We start from the raw sequence: 22,573 nt of genomic DNA, 5'->3' as shown, positions 1-22,573 counted from the left end.
GCCAAATCCGGGGCAGAGGAGTCACTTAGCCAGGTTTCTGTCAAGAAAAGACAGGACACGTTGGAATTATAAAGCAGGTTCCAAGTATCCAGCGAGTGACAACTCAGAGAACGTGTGTTAAGGAGAAGACAAACGACTGGAGCAGGTTGGCTAATCAATATCGGTTTCTCCTGCTTGGAAAGACGCCAGCCGCAGTCTGTGCAGCCTTTCCTCAAGGCACGACTGCCAGGGAAAATATAGTGACAGCGCCCCACAGGGGGACGTAGATTTAAAAGAGTCTCTGATGTGTATGAAAGCATCATGACCTGGGAAAATAGGAGTAGTGTGCCTAAAACAATAAAAGCCAGCTGGCCGTCCTGACCCATCCGCTGCCGGAACGCTGACGGGCGCAGACGGGCAGGACTCTGGCACGACTCAGGCGCAGTGAGGGCGCCACCCTGCGCGTCACCGCTGCGCGTTGGGAAGGGTGGAGCTTTAAGTAGGCCGGCGTAACCTCCAATTCCAGGCGCCAAGACCCGCAGCAATATGGCGGCGTCTGGCTTCAGCTGCCTGAACAAATATGGCGCTCCCTCACCACCCCAAAACCGGACCCGCCAAAGTAGCGGTGCTTTTGTCAGTTTTTTAACGTGAGAGTGAGGGGCCAGAAAGCGACGTAATTTAAAAACAAGGTAAAATAAAAATTATAAGCCAAAGTAGAAGCACAAAACAGGAGTATTAAAATTCGCGTCAAGAGCGCGAGCGCGCGATCCTTAGCAGTGCTATGTAGCCGCTTCTCCGAGGGACCTTTACCAGGCTGACCCCGGGCTCGGTTCCGCCTTAAGTAGGCCGGCGTAACCTCCAATTCCAGGCGCCAAGACCCGCAGCAATATGGCGGCGTCTGGCTTCATCTGCCTGAACAAATATGGCGCTCCCTCACCACCCCAAAACCGGACCCGCCAAAGTAGCGGTGCTTTTGTCAGTTTTTTAACGTGAGAGTGAGGGGCCAGAAAGCGACGTAATTTAAAAACAAGGTAAAATAAAAATTATAAGCCAAAGTAGAAGCACAAAACAGGAGTATTAAAATTCGCGTCAAGAGCGCGAGCGCGCGATCCTTAGCAGTGCTATGTAGCCGCTTCTCCGAGGGACCTTTACCAGGTTGACCCCGGGCTCGGTTCCGCCTTAAGTAGGCCGGCGTAACCTCCAATTCCAGGCGCCAAGACCCGCAGCAATATGGCGGCGTCTGGCTTCAGCTGCCTGAACAAATATGGCGCTCCCTCACCACCCCAAAACCGGACCCGCCAAAGTAGCGGTGCTTTTGTCAGTTTTTTAACGTGAGAGTGAGGGGCCAGAAAGCGACGTAATTTAAAAACAAGGTAAAATAAAAATTATAAGCCAAAGTAGAAGCACAAAACAGGAGTATTAAAATTTGCGTCAAGAGCGCGAGCGCGCGATCCTTAGCAGTGCTATGTAGCCGCTTCTCTGCTTCTCCGAGGGACCTTTAACAGCTACATTGAGTTACTTTTTTTTAATAAAGTCACAGAAGGATGCACAAATCATGCCTTGCATGACTTTGTTAATATTTGCTATCATTTTGTGTCATGGATACACTACAAAAGAAGTGCAACCATGATGCAAAATGTCAGTAAATCTGGTACTGAAAGTTGAACTAAGACCAGTCTTGTGCACTCGCATATGAGATAATTTTGAGCAAAGTGTTTTCACAGTTCTGAATAACACACAACTCTCTAGTTAGGGGTAAAACACATTTAAGTGTAAATTCCCTGAAAGTACAATACTTCTCTCAAATGCAAACTTGAATGCGATTTAACCCCTTGGCCGCGGTGGTAATTCCGCCGCGGCGCTGGGGGGGAGGGGGGCCCACGCGGCGCCGACATGCTGGTGATGGAACCACTCCGTCACCAGCCACGGGTGGGCTGTGCTATTGATGGAGTGGTTCCGTCACAGCCCCGACCGCCTAATAAATGGCGCCGCACAAGCGCGAAATCAACGCCGCGCATTGGCTGGGCCGTGACGGAACCACTCCGTCATTAGCACAGCCCACCCGTGGCTGGTGACGGAGTGGTTCCGTCATCAGCATAGAAGGGGTTAAGGGGTCTAGGCATGCATATCTGCAAGATGAACTCCATTGTGATTGAGCTCTGACCACTGTATTGCCTTGTGTGCTCCTACAAAAATTGAGCTCTGACCACTGTATTGCCTTGTGTGCTCCTACAAATATTTCAATCTGTCACAAAGATACCCAGCCGCGGTCGGTAGTGGGAGTACCTGCAGGGCGGTGACATGGAGAGGGTCAGGGTGGGGGTTAGGAAACTATGGATTATGGAGGTTTACAGGTAAGTAAACATATAAATTAATAACATCGAATTTCGTTGCGTGCACTGCATCCCCAAATGCGATGCAGTGCGCACAACGAAATTTGTTTTATTTATTTATATTTGTTCTCACCTGTAAACCTCCGTAATCCATAGTTTCTTACCCCCTACCCTGCCCCTCCCTCTCCCCACTCACCGCCGGGCAGGTACTCCCGCTACAGACCGCGGCTGAAAATACCTTTGGCTGCACTCTTTGGGTCTTGCCTAGAGACAGGCGACGCAAAATAACGGCCATCTTGGGAATATATAAGATACCATTCCAAGAAGGCTAGAGGCTGAATTTGACTTTGCCAATGCTTTCAACGCAATCTCTGGCAAAGCCAATACTATCAGCTAACAAGCATTGGAAAGTGAGACCTTTTAGCTTTGCAGGCACTTTAATATTTCCACGTCTGCCACAAGATTAATAGATCCACTTGGTGAGTTTCTTTGGATGAAATATTGAAAAATAGAACTTACTTTCTGTGGCTTTTCTTCTGCAGAATAATTATATTAAAATGACAGTACATCTGTGCTGTGACTCCTGCAATCTTGCATTCTTCTTCTGCCTCTAACTTCATAACTTCACTTTCTTACAATATCAGATTCTGGACTTCTTAGCAGAGTAGGTGGCTTCTGATTTTTAAAAACCACCATGCACGTTGGCATTTTTGCTTTTTCTTCAAAATGGTCTGGTCTCTTGTATAAATGTTTTTCATTATTCTACAAAGTAATCTTCAAATGCTCGGTGCACCACACATTACGAAGCATGTTGTTTCCATGTCTGCCTACCCTTATATGAAGGTTGCAGAGTTCCTGCTGTTTTGTATTCGTCCTCTACAAAATGATATACATTCTTGGTTATAATTTGCTGAGGCTTAATGAAATGGTCTGGTTGACTGCACAGGCAATTTGCAAATTGCATTGCCCCTGCCATATAATACGGACCTCAGAGCTTTATCCCTTAGCAACAGTTAGCTGCAGAGTACAGCAACACATCAATGCCACGGCTGTGGAGAAGGAACGGCGGGGGGAGGGTGAGCAGGCCAAGATGACGACCGAGGAATCAAGAGTGTGCGAGATTTATGTGTATCGGCGACATTGTGGCTTCACCTTCACTTGCAAATACCCAAAATAGCACTGTCTTTAAAGGGTGTAAAGTGGTGTACCACACTGAGATTTAAAGCAATAGATGCCACATTAATCTGTGTAAGTAGACTGACTCAAATTGAATGTAGAAAAGTCAACCTAGTTCAAATAAAGCAGGACTGAAAGAGCACATATTTGGCCAAATGGTTTATTTGCAAGGAAGTTAGCAAGGATTCTGTCCATTACCTGAACAGTTCGCGTCTTCAGATGTGCTTTTCGTGTAAAACAGCTTTACAGGAATCTTAAAAGGTAAGAGTTGGTCTTGAAATACATTCATCTGAGCAACATGTTCAAACTGGCCAGCGTAACAATCCTGTTGAAATAATAGAGATAATGTTAGATGGAGAAACAGATTCTTAACCAGATATGTACATATGAGAATTATATATGTATATATATATATATATATATATATATATATATATATATATATAAAGAGAGAGAGAGAGAGAGAGAGAGAGAGAGAGTCCAGTGTGATGCAGTTTATGAACCAAACAATCTATTAGTCTGCCCAAAGCCGTACCATGTGTCTGCTGCCCCTGTGCTGGCCGGAATGCCTCAACAGAGTTAAACTGCACCCTCAAAGAAGGGTGTTATAAAAACATGAGCCAGAAGAGGAAGTTTACGTTGTACTTGGTGCAGTGCTGGAAATAGAAAAATAAATGTGTCAAGGCGTAGCAGTGGAAAGGGGTGGAGTCAGGAGGGGGAGAGTCACGAAAAGCAGAGTCTTTTAGTCAAGTTATACATTTACTTTTTTTAACTATGTCACAAAGAAATTGGAAACTATGAAAAGCGTTACAGTAATTCTGTTCTGGCTTACTTAATTGGTCACAAAAAACTGTGTTTTAAAATATTTTATGAGGTTAAAGCACCTGCTGCAGAAATCTTTGTGAGCTCTGCAATATTCAAAGGCTAATACTAGTATTATGATAACTCTGGTGGCTATCCCACCAGCTGGTCTTCTGTCTAGTCACAGTTTTGGTCTACAAAATAGCATTGAGGGTTAATGGGTCTGTTGTAAACCAACTCGTCTGTCATGCCGACCACATATTTTTATTTCATTTAGATAGATAAGTGGGAAACTGATTTTAACAGTGATACTTTTGTTACTTGCAGTCCTTCAATGTAGTGCAGTGAGCTATGAACCAGCATGAAAGAGCAACATGCAAACGGCAAGGCATGGGTTTAAAACCTTAATGTATTTTTCTCCATCTGCCTCTTTTCTAAGACTGCTAAAAAAGCCTAATTTGTGTATTTTTTAAGTTTTATTAGTAATGACAACTCCAACTATTGCATGACATTTTAAATCCTGACTTTGTGTTTTTACTGACCATGCACTCTCAATATATAATGCTTACCAGTATGGACTAGATATGACTGCTACACCTTGTAACTCTCATTGTCTTATGTAATATTTCCTGCAAATTGATGACTGGCATGATTTATTGTCTCTTCATAATGGGTATCTGTGATGCAAAGTGCTCTTACTATATTTGGAATGAGTAGTGCTATTAAGAATTAAATAAACAAAACAAATGGGTATGTGCGATTTAAATCGTAATGTATGTATTTACTGGTATAGATACATCTGATATTCTTACTGTGCATGCCTATCGCTAATATACAGAGATTGAACAAAGTCAAAAACCTGCTTCCAAATCATACCTTCTGTGAAGTACCTTTATAGTCATAACAAGCTGTGTGATTTTGTTCCCCTCCATTACATTAGCATCTAGATGTTAGACTCCAGTTAAGTCCCAGCTAGGATGCTACTCAAACCAAAAGAGGCCTGATGGCCATTTATATTAGGCCTTTGTTTTGGGCCCTCACTGTCTGCAGTGTGCTGCTCAGAATAGAAATCATATAAAGTCCCTACTCGCCAGCTACACTCGGCAGAGCAATCTCTTGCAGCGGTCCCCCATGTGAAGCGCCTCAGAACGGGGGACCGGTCATTTCGATTTCTTGTCTCTAAATTATGGAACTAACTCCCTGTTCAGATTCGGCGGTTAGATTGCCTGCTGTCCTTCCGTAAGGCCATCAAGACCTACCTATTCCATATGATCTAGACCTTGCTTTCTATTGGCACTGCTGCAAGCGCCGGGACGCCCCTTCACTGAGGCAGCTGCGCGCTATATAAAACTACCTAACAATAACAATATGTTCCAAAGTCAGCATTTACACCAGGACAAATTCAGCATATTTCGCTTGGACAAATCCGGATTTGGCTCAATAATGGCTACAAAATCTGGGGCCCAGCTGCAATCCCCTAATTTCCTGCACTGACCTATTGAACCGAAAAAGTATACAGAGCAACTTCCTGCACAATAGATACTTTTATCATAGAGGCTGTATTATTGTAGCATTCTTATTAGTTTGTGTACAAAAAAGTTGTTAATCCAGAACCATTTTACCATGATAGCAACGTTAAACAAAAGAACGAGCAAAGGCTATTTGTAAATAGCACTTTGATCATATGAAAGGCTAAGGCATGCAAAGAATCACATTGCCTACACAAAAGAAGCAATCAACCAGTAATTGTTATGCTCTCATGTCAGCAACGTAAATACACGAACAAGCACACATCGGCTATCTACAGTCTAACAAAAGGGCTACTTGAAGCCCTATCGATAAAGCCTAATAAGAACACATGACGAAAGAAATATCCACAAAATGTCCATGCCCACAGCACTATCTGTCAATGTCAAAACAACAAAAAAACATGAACTCCAGTGAGTAAAGGGGGCTAGCCCAAATCCCTCTCTCTGTCTGCGTTTCTTTGATCCTACTGTTTTTGAAGAGCTGATGACATGAGCTAATGCTGTCTGTAAGGAGAGCTAAAAATTACATGCATTTTAAGCACATTTTCTCACGAGGGTAGGCTCATTAAAAGAGGAAATGTTTGGAATTGTGAACAGATTTAAAAAAAAAAATACATTTGCGCCTATGTCCTAAGACGTAGGACGGTAAAATATCACATCACTGGGCTAGTCGGTACCAAGGTTTGTTTCACATCTCTTGTCAACAGAAATTCACAGTCTCCCAAATACTGTTACACTCAAAATAAGACTAATAAACTTTTGAATTCTTTTCACTGTTCATCTATAATTCAACATTTTTCTGTCCCATTACCTACATATCGACGTGTATTTACATGTTTAGATAGTTCTCCTGCTTCTGTCCAACAAATAGCAATTTTAATGGATCCTCCTTTGTCAACCAGGTCCCAGAAAAAACAGACAGGAGGTTTAGAGTAAAATGTGAAATAAAAAGGATGACAGTTAGAATATTAGGACATTAAGTCCTGTTGTACCTGGCCCTGTTTGCAGGGTGACCCATAGATTATTGCCTTCTGTTGCTGAAAAACATTTTGTTGGCATTAGGATCCTGTGCACTTTTCCACTGCTAACCAGTGGTAAAGTGATTTGTCTCTCTCCCTAGAACATGGTAAAATTTTCCTACACACAATTAGCACATTTAGATCACTTGTACATCCTTAGTAAATGGTACTAAATGCACCTGGGACCTGTAAATTTAATGCCACTAGTGGACCTGCAGCTCATTGTGCCGCCCACTGTAGTAGCTGCTTAACATGCCTCAGGCCTGCCCGTGAGCCTCTGCTGTTTTAAATTGCCATTTTGACCTCGCAAAGTAAACCATTTGCCAGCCCTAAACATTCCATTTTAATACTTATGTCACCCCTAAGGTAGGCCCTAAACTCTCATAAGGCAGGGTGCATGTTAATTAAAAATCAGGGCATGTGTGTTCAAGTTGTACATGTCCTCGTAGTGAAGAAACTCCTAAAGTCATTTTTCACTACTGTAAGGTATGTCTCTCCCGTTGACTAACATTGGGTTACCCAATTACATTTAAATGTGATGTGTTTACAGTCAAATGAATTATATTTTAAAATTCTCTTTAATGGTAAAGTCTGATTTTATGCCACAATTCTGAAAACGCCACTTTTAGAAAGATGGCATTTGCTTGCCCTAATCATTTATGCCTCCTGCCTCTGTCCTGGGCGACATGACTGGTAATGGCTCTACTGGCTCCACTCTTAGAGCTTGTGTATTCCTTCAAGATAGCAACACAAAGGGACTACGTGTGGACAGGATGGGCTATCTTGACAGGATGGCGAGTAGTGGAGCTGTGCCTCGTCCCCCTTACACTTTAAAGAGCTTCTCTGTAGCAAACACAAACGAACCAGACACTAATCTTTTGTAACCTCAGACTTCTTGGAGCCTTGACAGGGGACGCAGAGAACTTTCCAGAACCAGATACGGGGATAGTGTCTGGATTTCCCACCACTTCAAAGACTGGTACCAGGAATAAATATTGAGTATCAAGAGCCACTCTTGAGTGCGCTCCTGTTGACAATGCAGAAGGACTGCAGGCCTCTTCTGGTGTGAGTTCCTGATCCCCAAGAGGTGCATCCCCAGGTCCTGGACCCTGTTTGGGCATCAATTGAACTCCTCCTGTGAAGAAAGGTGAAATCCTGAAGTTTTGTCTCTGTAACCATGTATTGGCCCGTTGATGCCAAGACTCTGCCATCTGAACTGACCGTCAACATGGAGCTGTGGTGAACCCAACTCTTAGAGCTACAGCAATCTCCAGTGACAACCAGCAGCACAACATTTGCACTATAGCAATGACACCTTGCACTAACCGCAAACGCAAAGCTCTAGCAACGAACACTTGTGACTCACAACTGGCTCTTGAGCTACTGTGACAACCATCCACGATGCTCTCCATGCACCCCATGGCCTCCTCCACCATGAACGTAACTCTCCATGCAGTACTTTGTGCAAGCAACTTTTTCAGTGGGAATAACCTGAATCCTGGATCCAGCCTACACTCCATCGCTGTCCGTTTAAACTTGTGACTTTCCCCTGGTCTAGTAATGACAAGATGAATGTGAGTGGCCCTTTGTGCTTTTAAGCACTATATCTACTTGAACATTTTTAATTGAATATCTCTGGTTCTACTGATTGGATTTTTGTCATTCTGGAATAATGCTATCTATCCAAAATTATTCTATTGTAAAATAGTTTGGGATTTTTCTTGTGTTGTGTTTTCACTATATTACTGTTTGTGTGCTGCATAAATACTTTACACTCTACCCCTAAGATAAGCCTAACTGTTTTGTGCCAAGCTACCAGAGTGTGATATATAGGATCATTTAGTGACTTTTGTGGTTCACCCTAAAAAGGATTGCAGTTGTTGCCTGAAGGGGGCTTCGACACGCCTCAACCAAAAAAACCAATTTCTTACACTCTATTGCTCCTCTTACTCATTTCAATACTCGCATTTTGCAGATATACCTGGAAAGTGTAAGCAAGAAAAATAAATTCTGGATTTCTTCCAATTCATTACTTATGTTTGAAGGAGATAGTTTGCCGGAGGCATGAATGACTAAGGATCATGTAAATCCTTATCTACAGTCAAGACATATGTAGCAAACTTGCCACGGAACCCATAGAAACCTCCAACCCCTTTTAAAACATGGTCTGACCATACTAATGGACTATCCCTTAAAAATGAACTACTAGAAAAAGAGCTTCACACAGGTGCACCTCTGGTCTGTTCAGAACAGCAATGAGTGACTAGATGATCGCTTAGAGGATATATCAGGCCCAGTGCACATTGGTCAACACCATGAAAGAAGAGCATTGGTTGGCACCTCAAATATAAATCTAGACTAGCCTGGCTCAAGATATTAACTAGGAGTTCCAAAATGGAGCCCTTCATTGAGTGATATACACCCTCCTCTGTGCTGCCCCAAACCACAATGTTAGCCACTGTGGGTTCCATATGGCAATTACCGATGGTCTGTTAATGAAGGAGCAGTCCTTTTACACCTCAAAATGTGCAATCTGTTGGCCCTTTTTGTAGGGTTATCCCCAGACTCTTTACCTTTTTCATGTATTTTCCTGACTTAGTTTTTACGGGTTTTAGAATTCTGGGTACTTTACCACTGCTGACCAGTGCTAAAGTGCAAGTGATCCCTGTGTAAATTGCATTGGTGGTTGGGTTATCCATGGTTGGCATATTTGATTTACAAGTAAGTCCCTAGTAAAGTGCACCCGGTGTGCCCTGGCCCCTGTAATTCAAATGCTAATAGTGGGCCTGCAGCACTGATTGTGCCACCCACATGAGTAGCCCTACAAACATGTCTGAGACCTGCCACTGCAGTGTCTGTGTGAGCAATGTCAAACTGCCATTTCCGCCTGGCAAGTGCATCAATTTGACAGGCCCAAACCTTCCCTTTTACTACATGTAAGGTACCCCTAAGGGAGACTCAAGGTAGCCCCATGGGCAGGATGCAGTGTATTTAAAAGGTAGGACCTGTACTGGTGTGTTTTACATGTCCTAATGGTAAAATACTGCTAATTTTGTTTTTCACTATTGCAAGTACCATCTCTCTCATAAGGTAACATGGGGCAGATATAAATTTGGAATTTGGGGTCTCTGAACTCATAAATTAAAAATACATATTTTGGTGAAGTTGGTTTTTAAATGGTGTGTTTGAAAATGGAACTTTCAAAAAGTGAGCATTTCCTTACTCAACCATTTTGTGCCTGTGCTTGTCTGTGAAATCCACGTTTGGGTTGGTTTACAGTTAGGTTCCTGTGCATTCCCACTAGACAGTCACACAAAGGGAGCTGAGATGTGCCTTTCATATCCTGATGGCCCATCATTAGTCTGATGATCCTTCCTAAACTAGAGGAGTGAGAGGAGGTGTCACTGACACCTGAATAGGGCTGTGGCGCTCCTCACACAAAGATGTCTCTATCCCCCTGTAGTGTGTCTGGAGCCAGGGCAGGGAAAGGCGGGGTCTTCTGCACTACAGAGGCTTTCCTTTGAAGTTTACCTACTTCAAAGGCAGAAACTGGTATATGTACTAGAGCTGTGACATCATAACTTTAGAACACTTCTGGACTAAAGAACATTCAGCTGAATGATGTAGGAGGGACTGGCACTCTTCTTGTTCTTTTGTTGTGCTGGCCTGCTGCTTGCTGCTTCTGTCCTGGGAGTGAAGGGACTGGACTCTGCTTTCTACATCCTGCTGGCCATGTTTCTCCAAGGGCTTGATTTGAGATTGCCTCCTGTTAGAAGTCTCAGGGAAAACAAAGACTTCATCACATCTTGTTACCAACACTGGAGTGAGTCCTACATTGCAAAGTGGTGCCAAAACCAGTCCCGGGCCCTTAAAACTAAGTAGTTGTGCTGTAACCTCCAGAAAAGCAAACCCCACCCCCAATGCTGTTGCCGGCACCAAACCTGTGGTCACCGCTCGTTAGCACCAAAATGCCAGTCTAAAGAAGCGGAGGGCCCCAGCCACTGCTCAAGATAGGTGTCGGCCTGTTTTTGTGAAGTTGGGAAGGGTGAGGGGGGTCGGAGTGATACTAACCAGTGTTCCCACGCTGCCATGAAACTTGCAGCGCAGGACAGACTGTCACTGCACAGGGCAGCAGCTCTTGAGATGGCAAGTGATCTGTGCAGTTCTCTCTGTAGTAGTCTACATAGGCGACGTCTGCGTGCATGCATTTTTAAAGAATTACTTCGAGAACCTTGCACTGACCCGTTGTGTACCTGCAATACTGGCCTCGCTCTTTATTTTTACCAGGTCGATCTAATGAGCGCTATTTAGGTGTAGAAGAACGCCTATAGACCTGTCATTTTATGCGGAGAGCCGAGTAATTACACAAGTGCTTGCCGAACTTCAGCCTCTTTATTTCCTGCCCCTTACCTGTATTTCTGAAATAAAGATCGTCTCACCTCCATATTTATTTACAGTAGTCAGTTTTGATGTTCTGGCGCTTCCCCTCAGTTTGTTTTTCAAACTCACGGAATGTGCCATCTACTCAGCTACTGAGGGGGGTGCGTGTGTTTTATCCGTTTCTAGATACAGACGTGGCTTACTTGCTATATTGTTTATCTGTATTCTCAAACCAATATTGCCAAATTTTGGTTGTGGTTATTAATTCACTTTGAGTGGCCCGCACATGCATCCATCGGAACCAGCATAGTAGTAGCATAGTAGTAAAACTGCTGTTTAAATGTGACAAAAAAGTGCAAACATTATCCAGGACTCACCACTTAACGATCGTATATGTACCTCAAAAAAAAGCACAAGCAATTAGCGCCCCCGATTAATAGTTTTTAAATTTTAATTAAGAAGCATTAATCAGTGTGACAGTAGTCCGTTTCCATTTACTCCCAGTTAAAAGCAAGAGTTAACTGAATGCAGTGCTGCTTGCCCGTGGGAACAGTTGCTTCAGAGATAACACTTATAGTAATGATTATCCCTGCGAAAGAGCAACGCAAAATCAGGCAGCAGTCCAGGAACTGCCGGTGTGGACCCAGTTATGTCACAGGCCCTTGTGTCTGAGTGTAAAGAACTAAATCGTCTCTGCCTCGTTTATCTTAAAAACCGGGGGCCTCATTTGTGAGGCTGTGCCTCACTTTTACGCCGCCAGTGTGCCACTTTTTGTGACGCACCAGTGGCATAAAAAATGCACCTTGTTTCGCCATATTTACAAAATGACGCATCTAGGTAGATGCGTCACTTTGTAAACCCCTGCGCCACATTATACCTGCACCTGGTATAATGTATGCAAGGGGGGCGTATTGACGCAAGAAAGGGTCATGGAAGTGATGCAGTGAAATCTATGAGATTTCACTGCGCCACTTCTAGGATTCAAATGCGTCAAAATCTCACGCCTGCCTCACAGCAGGCGTAAGACTGACGCAGGCCCTTTCACATGGGGCTTGCCCCATGTAAAAGGACACATTGCTGGAGTTGCGTCACTTTTGTGACACACTCCAGCAATGCGTCACTTTTGCGCCTACAGATACGTCAGAAATACTGACGTATCTGTAACTCCTTGCGACATGATGCGTCATACTGAAAATATGACGCATCATTGGTGTCGCAAGGAGGGCGCAATGAAAAGTGACGCATCGCTGTTTTCACGCGTCGATGCATTACTTTTCATAAATGAGGCCCCAAATGAGGAGCTTGCACGTCTTGTCCTAAAACAGATTTTAAAAAAAACAATTCGGAAGCCCCAATAAAGTTATACGAAATGAAGTTCCCACGCCGCCTGCAGAATGTCATGAAGGCCCCCGAGTCACCCATATCTCAAATATTCAATGGCTTCGGGCTGAATGGGAGTCCCCTGAGGGGTTGTGGCACCCCTACTCCGCAAGGGTCTGCATTATGCCCCTTTAATGAATGCATGCATTATTTTTGCTGCATTTGCTATTTGTATGCTGTTCAACAGAGGCACCAGAAACCAAAAGAAGTCGAATGCCCAAAACGTGGTTGTACTTTGATTTTAATCGACATGCTTTTATCAGCAGCTTGCATCACTTTGCTGCCTAAGCTAAAAGTATGTAGCTTCAGTCTGTGTGTATTTTGCATACAGGAGTATGCTGATTTTATACTCACTAAACCGTGTACCTGGATTTTGCAACACGCACGTACACAACTGAACACCTTCACTACAGCTTTAATGGAATAGGAACCAAATCCGCTATCCAAACTCTGATCTGATCTCTCTGCATACCAATTTCTGCTACTAGGACCCTCCACATGCTCCTTATGCAGTCCCGTACACAATCTCCGCTTCTAGCAATCACTTTGTAACCTCATTCTCTTCAAAAAGTTAATCATGAGCATTCATGTCCATTCTTGTTGCCTGCCATTCCCATCCTTCTATTCTGCTTCCTTACCCTAACCTCTAACCTCCGCCACCATCACGTCACAAGTCCTGCTCACCCTCTTCTTAGCCCAGGCTTCCTCCGGCCAACTAAATATTTTAACCCTACGCTATTAAATCACTCTCCCTGCAACTATATTATCCCTACATATGTTTGCTTCTTGCTAGTAACTACCCTCCCTGCTTCACGATGGCTAGTATCCCCACTAACTGCTTAGTAGATGTCTTTGCCCTCAGACGTCTTCACCTTTCTCATGAATCCAAAATCTTTGACTGACTAGCACTCGACAGTCTTATCATCACCTCCTCCAACTGTATTGGCTATAAACCGCTGCAGTCCTTCACAGATTATAGCTCACCAAGATGGTACTCTGTCACATCTTAGGCGTCTTCACCACATCCCCACCACAAGCACTTGTCTTCCTCACTTTTTTCCTTGACTCCTGCCTCATTTAATGCAAATGGTTTTCTATGGTAAGCTGAGTCTGCGCTGGCACTCCCATGCACTGAGCTCTTCTGAGTTATTTCTTACTTGGCCAGTCAATCCTACTGAGTGCATTGACGTTCCCTTATCTCTTGGGCCAGCCTCTGCCTTTGCGGTACAAAAGGGGGTGGTGATGGACGGAGCATCTGAACCAATCAAACACTCACACCCAGTCAAAAGATCTGGGTTTGATCCATCACCGTTCTTTAGCCCACTCTGCCACCCTAGTTCAGACATGGCTATATGCAAATCAGTCTGACCCTGTGCCTCATGGGAACAGTCCAGCCCGAACTGCCAAGCCATGCCTTCCCTGGACCGGAAACAAGCTTCCGAGAACCGGTTTCTGGCATTCCAGCCATCTTCAGCCCGGCTTGCTTGAATCCAGTGGCAAAGTGAGCAAGGGACTCACGTCTGAGCATACCCTGCCACACTTATGGCGGCCAAAGCGGTACAAAAGGGGGTGGTGATGGACGGAGCATCTGAACCAATCAAACACTCACACCCAGTCAAAAGATCTGGGTTTGATCCATCACCGTTCTTTAGCCAACTCTGCCACCCCAGTTCCGACATGGCTATATGCAAATCAGTCTGACCCTGTGCTTCATGGGAACAGTCCAGCCCGAACTGTCAAGCCATGCCTTCCCTGGACCGGACACAAGCTTCCGAGGACCGGTTTCTGGCATTCCAGCCGTCTTCAGCCCGGCTTGCTTGAATCCAGTGGCAAAGTGAGCAAGGGACTCACGTCTGAGCATACCCTGCCACACTTATGGCGGCCAAAGCGGTACAAAAGGGGGTGGTGATGGACGGAGCATCTGAACCAATCAAACACTCACACCCAGTCAAAAGATCTCGGTTTGATCCATCACCGTTCTTTAGCCTCTGCCTTTAGGCATCAATGAGTCTGTCTGAGGCTCTCCTGGCATTACACCCTTTCATAATGAAATCTCTCAATTTGGGATATTTTTACTTCTTTGACCTCTTGCAACCAAACGCTTTAACCAAGCTGGCCAAATAGATTGCCAAAGTCATCTCACCTCACATCATTCGCACCACTTGCCTTGATGTGGTTGGACAGGAGATTGTTCTGCAGCTCCTAAAGCGAGCACAGTCAAATAGGATTCATCTACTGCTGATCAACCCGTTTTCCTTGTCACTGTAACCCCAGAGTGCCCTGTCATGGTTCCCGCTTTGCTCCCAGCCTTGGCTTTGAGGGCCGCGCTCAGAGCGCCTCCTTGAAGCCACCAACACACCGCACTATGTCATTGTAACTACATTTAGATAGCGCTTACTACCCATGATGAGGGGTCGAAGCGCTTTTCTGCAAGCAGCACGCTACTCTGGAATGCAAAAAGTACTAGTGGTGAATTAGCATAGTTTTGCAGCTCCCCCTCATTCCATGGACCTGTCCCTCGTCTGTGCCCCAGAGAAAGCTCTTTGCATCGAACGGGCCGAAGAAACCTGTGTCTCACTCAACATGTTCATACTGCCCGCAGGTATGTAAACACTTGTCATGATAAAGGACGCCTACCGTGTTTCTTAAACCCCCTGCCCCACGCCCCTCCCTCTGGGTCTCTCTTCCCTGTAGTTTCACTTTGCCCTGATGACGCAATTGAAAGATGACACACTGAAGCACACAGCAATGCAAAAACAACCCAGAAAAACACTGACATTACACATACAAGAAAATGAGTTCCAGAAATATGAAGACAAAACAACTGTTTGTTTGTAAGTTCTGCAGGCACCGGATACAGACCTAAAAATTCAGGACGAGCAGCCTGTAACGAATAAGCCCCAGGCTGCAGCCCTCAGACTACTTTTACAAATAATCTAAAACTATTTGCATACTGCACACTAATAAATGTTCATGCTACTTATCCCCAGGCGTATCTGCATTTAAATGAGTTTTATTTTTCTCCGTTGTATGCTTGAGAAAAGACAGACACACCGCTGTTGTAGTTTTTTTCCATCCAAATGTCTACATCATTTTTATTTGTTCTTCAGCAATATTTTCCCTTACGCACACATAGGACCTTTCTCTTCTCACGAGCTGTAGAACATTAGGCTATGCTAGCACCACATAACGCTGACATGTTTCAGCTCTAAGTCTTCGTCAGGTCCTCAATCTTCTTCAGGAGTTCTTCAGTTGTGATGAATACATGGAATTGTTAAAATGTGTCCGTAAGGTAAATGGCTGAGAGGCACCAAAGGGGAGTGGCTGGGAGGAGGACGATGAAGATTGCATTTAGTTCTGTGAGCTGGCTAGTCTCGATGCGGTGGCTCAGAGAAGGCATTGATTAGCCAGGGTCTTTGGACTATAAAGAGTCTGCCTCACGATAGCTGCAGTTTATGTGGAGATTTGGAACAGGCATGAGCAGATGAGAGCAGAGATCACAGAAGACTGCATTGTTATATTCTTTTGTAGGAGTGAAAGAGCGATTTCACGTGGGGGCGTAGAAGTCGGAGATCCAGATATTGAGATGGAAGCCTGTAGAGGTGACTCCGGGGTTGAAAAGGCATTAAAATTCCATGCCTGTTACCACCATGTCTGTATTGTGGAATACTTGACATTCAGGGATTTGATTTCTTTTTTGTCATGGTACGTTGTATCAAGTTGGCGGAATTAAGGCAGGCATTGACACTTTTCTCACACTTTTACTCAGTGGTCATTGGGCCCCTTGAAAAGGAGGATGAGTTGAAGAAGAAGGAGGTAGCGAAACAAGGTTGTATATTTAGATTTTTACTTTGGTGTTATTTGGGTTGATTGGCTGTCATAGCATGTGTGTTGATTTGTTGGCAGGGAGGTTGATGGTATCTTCTGCAGAGCAGAATCTTTCCTTTTGGGCTGATTGTCTGTCGTGGCATGAGTGTGATTTGTTGGTGGGGGGTTGGCAGTACCTTCTGCAGAGCAGAACCTTTCATTTTAGATTGATTATTGTCTAGGCATGAGTGGTAATTTGTTGGTGGGGAGGTTGATCGTACCTTCTGCAAAGCAGTACCTTTCCTTTTGGCTTGATTGGCTATCTTGGTGTGAAGGGAGATTTGTTGGTGTGAAGGAAAAGGAAAGATACTTTTCTATCATCATCAGGGATCTTACCTCCCCCAAGGAGCTTTTTAACATCTTCAACTCTCTTGTTGCTCCTTCTATTTCAAACAAGGTGGAACTTTCACAGGCACTCTGTGATAGCTTATCCTCCTTTTTCCGCTCTAAGATAGCGGACATCTATGTCCAGTTGGAGACTCAAAATGTCAGCTAGATACCTGATATTATGTCAGATACTCTCCCTAATAGCGGTCCCAGCCATATCACCTCAGGGAGTTTTTGCACTTTCCCTAAGCTTACGACTGAGGCTGTGAATCTGCTGATTGAAGGAATCAAATCCGGGTCCCCCCTGGATCCCTGTCCCCTCAAAGTCGTGAAAAGAGCAAAAGCAGCATTCATCCCCCACTTCATGACAGTTTTGAACTTAGCCATATCCTCAGGACTTTACCCGCTGATCTGGAAGGCTGCAGTGGTCAGACCCATACTTAAGAAGCCCTCACTAGATCCTCCTAGTCTTAAAAATTTCCGTCCTATTTCCCTTCTCCCCCTTCCCGCAAAAATTCTTGAATCTCACCTCAATTCACATTTGAGCGCTTACCTGAGGGACCATCAGATCTTAGATGACTCCCAACACGGTTTTAGAAGCTCCCACAGTACGGATACTGCAGTTACAATGGTGCTGGACAATATTCGAGTTCAGGTGGATGCGGGTCATACCACTCTCCTGATTTTACTCGATCTTACCGCCGTTTTCGATACCCTGTCCCCCCAGAGATTGGTGGAATGCCTCAAGGAGATAGGAGTCGGGCCGGGCACTGGATCTTCTTGCTTCTTTTTTTAGTGAGAAGTCCCAATCAGTCAGAATGGGGAGTTTTTCCTCAGAGCCCTCCCCCTTGCCTGCGGACTGCCCCAGGGCTCCTCTTTGAGCCCTACCTTGTTCAACATTTATGTGGCCCTGCTGGCAAGGGTGGTGAAAGCCTTTGGGCTTGAGGTGCTATCCTATGCGAATGACACCCAGATCATGGTATTCATTACGCAAAAGGTCAGGAACTCCGTGCAAAACTTTAAAGACTGTACGATAGCAGTCTCATCCTGGATGGTTCATAACTATCTTAAACTGAATGGTGAAAAGATGGAAGTCCTGATCATCGGGGAAGGCCCGGACATCTGGTCGGGTGAGTGGTGGCCTGACTCCCTGGGTACCTCTCCTACCCCTGTCCCCCATGGGAAAAACCTCGGAGTCATTATTGATGATTCCCTTTCTATGGCTCTGCAGGTTTCAAGGACTGTGTTCACTTGTTTCGGGTTTATTCGTATTATAAGAAAAATATCCCAGTTTTTGTCATTTGAAGCCCGGAAAAAGGTGGTTGTGGCTTTAATTCGGGCCAGACTAGACCACTGTAATGCCCTTTACTTTTACTTGGGCATTAACAAGGGTCAGATTCACCGCCTGCAGCTGGTTCAAAACGCCGCTGCAAGGCTGGTTCTGAATCTTCCTAAGCGGTATGTAACCTTTACAATGAAACTTTTACAACGACCTACCATTACAACACAACTTTTACAACGCAAACTATTACAACGCATTGCTCTGTGGGGCGCTCTAGGATAGGGAATAGGTTAATTTACTATCCAATAACCTTCCCTACTATCCACGGGGGCTGGAGTTGGAACAGTAAATTAAACTATTCACTATCCAGCACCCCAAAGCGCTATGCGTTGTAAAGGTAGGCGTTGTAAAAGTATGCGTTGTAACATCATACATCCTTCCTAAGCATCAATCAGTCTCATCTTCTCTCAATCTGTTGCATTGGCTCCCCGTGGACCAAGGAGTTATGTTTAAGACCCTTTGCCTCACCCACAACGTATACTATAGGTTGGGCCCATCTGGCCTCAAAGACATTATTAAAAGATATACGCCCTCAAGGAACCTTAGGTCAGCAAACCACAATCTCCTTGTGGTTCCGAGGTTTAAAAGATTGAGATGGGGGGGGAGAGCTTTCTCGCTGACAGCTGCCAAGGCGTGGAACTCTCTCCCTGTTTCCCTCCCGCAGCAACAAGTACATTCTGTTTTTCGCAAGTCCCTTAAGACCTGGTTGTTTCCCAAGAGGCAGGTCTAAGCATGATTTCCGATGTTGCTTGTGGGCGGTCCGTATACAGCGCCTTGACGCCCTTGGGCTTAGTTTGCACTATACAAATTGCTCATTCATTCATTCATTCAAGGTTGTCAGTACGTCTTGCAGAGCAGAACCTTTCCTGTTGGATTGATTGCTGTTTAGGTGTTTAGGTGATTTGTTGGTGGGGAAGGTAGCACTACGTTTTGCAGAGCGGAACCTTTGCTTTTGAGCTGTTAAGTTTCTGGAAGCTCCTGTCCACTCTGGCGCAGGGACACTCCTTGGAGTTCAGGGCTCAAGTCCTAAACAAACATTTGCAATGCAATAGGTCTCGCCTTTGTGAGAGTTTGAGCTATTTGCATTGTAAATGACAGTGCCTTTCATTTATGTGTTTTGACAACCTGTAAGCGGTGAGTAAACATACACTTTGCACTTATAGGCTTTGCTTACGAAAAGCAAGGCTGGCAGTAAAAGAGGCACAATTACTGCCAACCTTGCTTCTCGTAAGCAACAACTATAAGTACAAAGTGCATGTTTATGCACCGCTTGCAGGTTTTCAAAACACATAAATAAAAGGCATTGTCATTTACAATGCCAATAGCTCAAACTTTCGCAAAGTCGAGACCTATTGCATTGCAAATGCTTGTTCACAGTTGCTGGCATCCTGTCTCTCCAAGAGCACCAGCACATGGGTACGAATATGTATGGGGAAGAGGAACACTTAGCTCTGTGTCTCTTGTTTTGTTTCTGAAAGAATCAAGGGGGGACCCAGGGAGAGCCGTGCGCGAGCCGGTATCTCCCTGGGCTTGTTCGCGCGAGGACTGGCCACGCAGGTGTCCAATCAAGTCAGCGCGAGGGCAGAGGCGGTAAGTAGGGCCAGCTGGGAGCGGGAAAGGGCTGTGCCAGCGGGAGGCGGGTGGCGGAGTTTGTTTTTGCCCCACCCACCCTTCCCTCTTTTTCCTTTAGGCCCCCCCCTTTTTTTTTCCTCATCAGTGCTTTCTGTACTGATTTAGTTTTTTAGGATTGCCATGCTAAGACAGGTTGAATTTTTTCCTTTTTATAGGCGGGTTTTTAGTGGGGGGGTGGGCAACCTGGAGCGGGTTGGTCCATCCTCAAAGGGCAGGTAAAGGAAAGGAGGGGGTAGTTACAAGAGTTAGTTGCTTTTGGGTTTGTTAGGGGTAACTTGGTGGGGGTTTACTCTTTAGTAAGGATGCTCAGTTAAGCTGAAAGAATTTGGTTTAATAAATAAATAAATAAAATATGTTGATAAGATGTTTGTTTCACACCTGTCTTAATAAAGTGGCCTTTCTTGCTTACTAAGAAGTGGTGGACAGTGAGTTCTTGGGCGAAGGGTGATCCTCAAGCACAATTCACACGGGCCCCTTCCGTGCCTAAGCCAAGCGCCTGCTAAGGCTGGAAGAAAACAAAGCCCAGCCAGACCAAAATATGACACATGCTTCTATCTCTATCAGCGCGGAGTATGCTGCAACCTTAGTAATGCTAAGAAACCAAAAGTTACAAAAGTAGCCCCCTCCCTGGGACCTACATCATATACCTGTCCACATAAATTACCAATACAGAAATCTGTCTTTGAGGAAGCAAGACAAAGCAGGATTGGTGGGTGTTCAAGACCTCTCTTGTGTGGGGGAACCTATTGGAATGGAGCTTAGTTATTTTGTTGTAGCAGCAGAGAGTTTTTTTCAGGGTAGATTCAGTACCTCAACGTCTACGTACTATCAGCCTGATTCATCAGGCTTAATTGCGCTCGGAAAGGGCCAGATTCTGAGAATCTGGCCCTTTGCGAGTGCAATTTTTGCATTTGGGATTCTTCATCCCAAATGCAAAATTCGCTATTAAAGAATTCGCATATTTACGAGGAATTGCATTTAAGGAATCTCTATTTGAGATTCCTTAAATGCAATTCATGAACCATTTTAAAATACCGAAATCGCAATTTTGGGCCGCTATTTACCGCGAGGTCCAACCTCGTGGTAAATAGCGAAAACTTGGAAAAATGCATTTAAATGCATTTTTCTAACTTGCATGTTACACACACACATGTCCTTTGGACATGTGTGTGCGCAACACCAATGTAGATTACATTTCAGGGGTGCTACAGGGTGTCCTTTGGACACCCCTGGCACCCTTGAAATCGCTATCTTATTTGCGATTAGCAAATTGCTATTCGCAAATAAGGAATAACTCCCCATTCATTCCTATGAGCCTTTAGGCCCATAGGAATGAATGGGGAGTTATTCCTTATTTGCGATTAGCAATTTGCTAATCGCAAATAAGGAATGTGTAGGAATCGCATTTCTTTATGCAATTTCTACATGAATCCCGTTTTGCAAGTCCTTAATAGCGATTCCTTATGAATCGCTATTAGGGGCTCGCAAAACGGGAGATTGATGAATCAGGCTGTATATGATTAAAAGGAACGTGGAAGAGTAACACGCAGTTACTATTAATCATTCCTATTTTCATTATTTTATTTTTATTATGCTATCTTTTTAATGAGGGTTGAAAAATTAGCTAACACTTTCGCATTAATATTTCTGTCATGGCCGATAAGGTTCACGTGCAAGATGCTCTCTGAGATTTGTTTTTACACTTCTCTGAAAGCGACGCCACTTGGGTGGATGTTTCAAAAGTAATATTTCCAAACACACATCGACGTAATTGATGGTAATGAATTAGTGCCCTATAAAAAGATGACTTCGCTTTATTCACTCTTTAGAACCTGAGCGGCTGCGAACTTTTCTGAGGAGATGCAATCTATCTAGACAAAGGAAGAAAAAAAGTGATGTTTATGCAGAGGCCATGATCAAGTTTGATGACTTGTGGTGACGGTCTAGTGTCCCGTCCCCGGAAACGGAAATGAGGGGACGGGAAGCGGAAGGCGGCCATCTGGTGATCAGCGCCGACCGCAGCAGTTAGCGGTTGTTCTCTCCCGGCGCTCCGGGAAAATAAAGGAGTCAACTACCTTTCCGCGTCAGTGTGGCAATTATTCTAACTCTACAATGGCGACGAGTGATGCGGAATAGACCCCGCACGCGTCACGCATCGCGGAAAAGCCGTGCAGCCTCGGAAAGCACCCGGAGCGTGGCAGAGGAGCAGAAGGGGCATTAGAAAGAGCGCGAAAACGCTAGCGCTCCAACGCTATTACCAACCACGGCCCCAGCGCCAGAAGTAAGACAGGGGGCATATTGCTGCTGGGCAGTGCTGGATTCAAAGAGAAAAAAAAAAAACAAGGAAGGGACATCATTACAGAAAAGAGACCCTCCAGTGCTGGGAAAAAAAAAATACGTCTGGGAGCAAGCCTTTGCTAGACACAGCCTGTAAGGGTGCATCCTATCCCTAGCTGTAGAGGCAGTGTCCAGCACCCTGGCGGAGCAGCGGACAGGCAAAGGGGAGCCCAGCTCGACAAGTCCCACAAAAGGGAACAGCCAGCAGGCGTTACCAAGTTCCTCAGAGAAAGAAAAGGTTGAGGATAGCGGCAGTGACTTAAACGAAGGGGACACGTCTGAACAACACACGCCGGGGAGCCCACCGAGTAGAGTAGTCCCCAATCAGGCCTTCCAGAGAGGTGCTTCCAAGATGGCAGTCCAGTCTTCGTCCCTCACCCAATTGGTGCCATTCCTGACAAAGAGTGGTGAACCGGAGATGAAATGGGAAGACTGGAAACGGTACTTCCTCAACTATCTTGAAGCCTTGGA

At 44.9% G+C, this 22,573-nt stretch overlaps 1 protein-coding gene across 2 annotated transcripts in view; it reads right to left on the bottom strand.

Moving 5' to 3' along the window:
- Nucleotides 1–22,573, bottom strand: part of LOC144770262 (uncharacterized) — an 825,923-nt gene that overhangs the window by 535,121 nt on the left and 268,229 nt on the right. For both annotated transcript variants that reach the window (XM_078654631.1, XM_078654641.1), the window contains one exon: nt 3,687–3,813. In XM_078654631.1, coding sequence (XP_078510757.1) covers nt 3,687–3,813 — 127 coding nt within the window. The remainder of the gene's footprint in view (nt 1–3,686; nt 3,814–22,573) is intronic.

The sequence above is a fragment of the Lissotriton helveticus genome, chromosome 1_1 (genome assembly GCF_964261635.1).
Source record: "Lissotriton helveticus chromosome 1_1, aLisHel1.1, whole genome shotgun sequence".
In the NCBI taxonomy this organism is placed as follows: Eukaryota; Metazoa; Chordata; class Amphibia; order Caudata; family Salamandridae; genus Lissotriton; species Lissotriton helveticus.
Note: the sequence above shows the minus strand (reverse complement) of the source record. Positions and strands in the feature narration are given on the sequence as shown.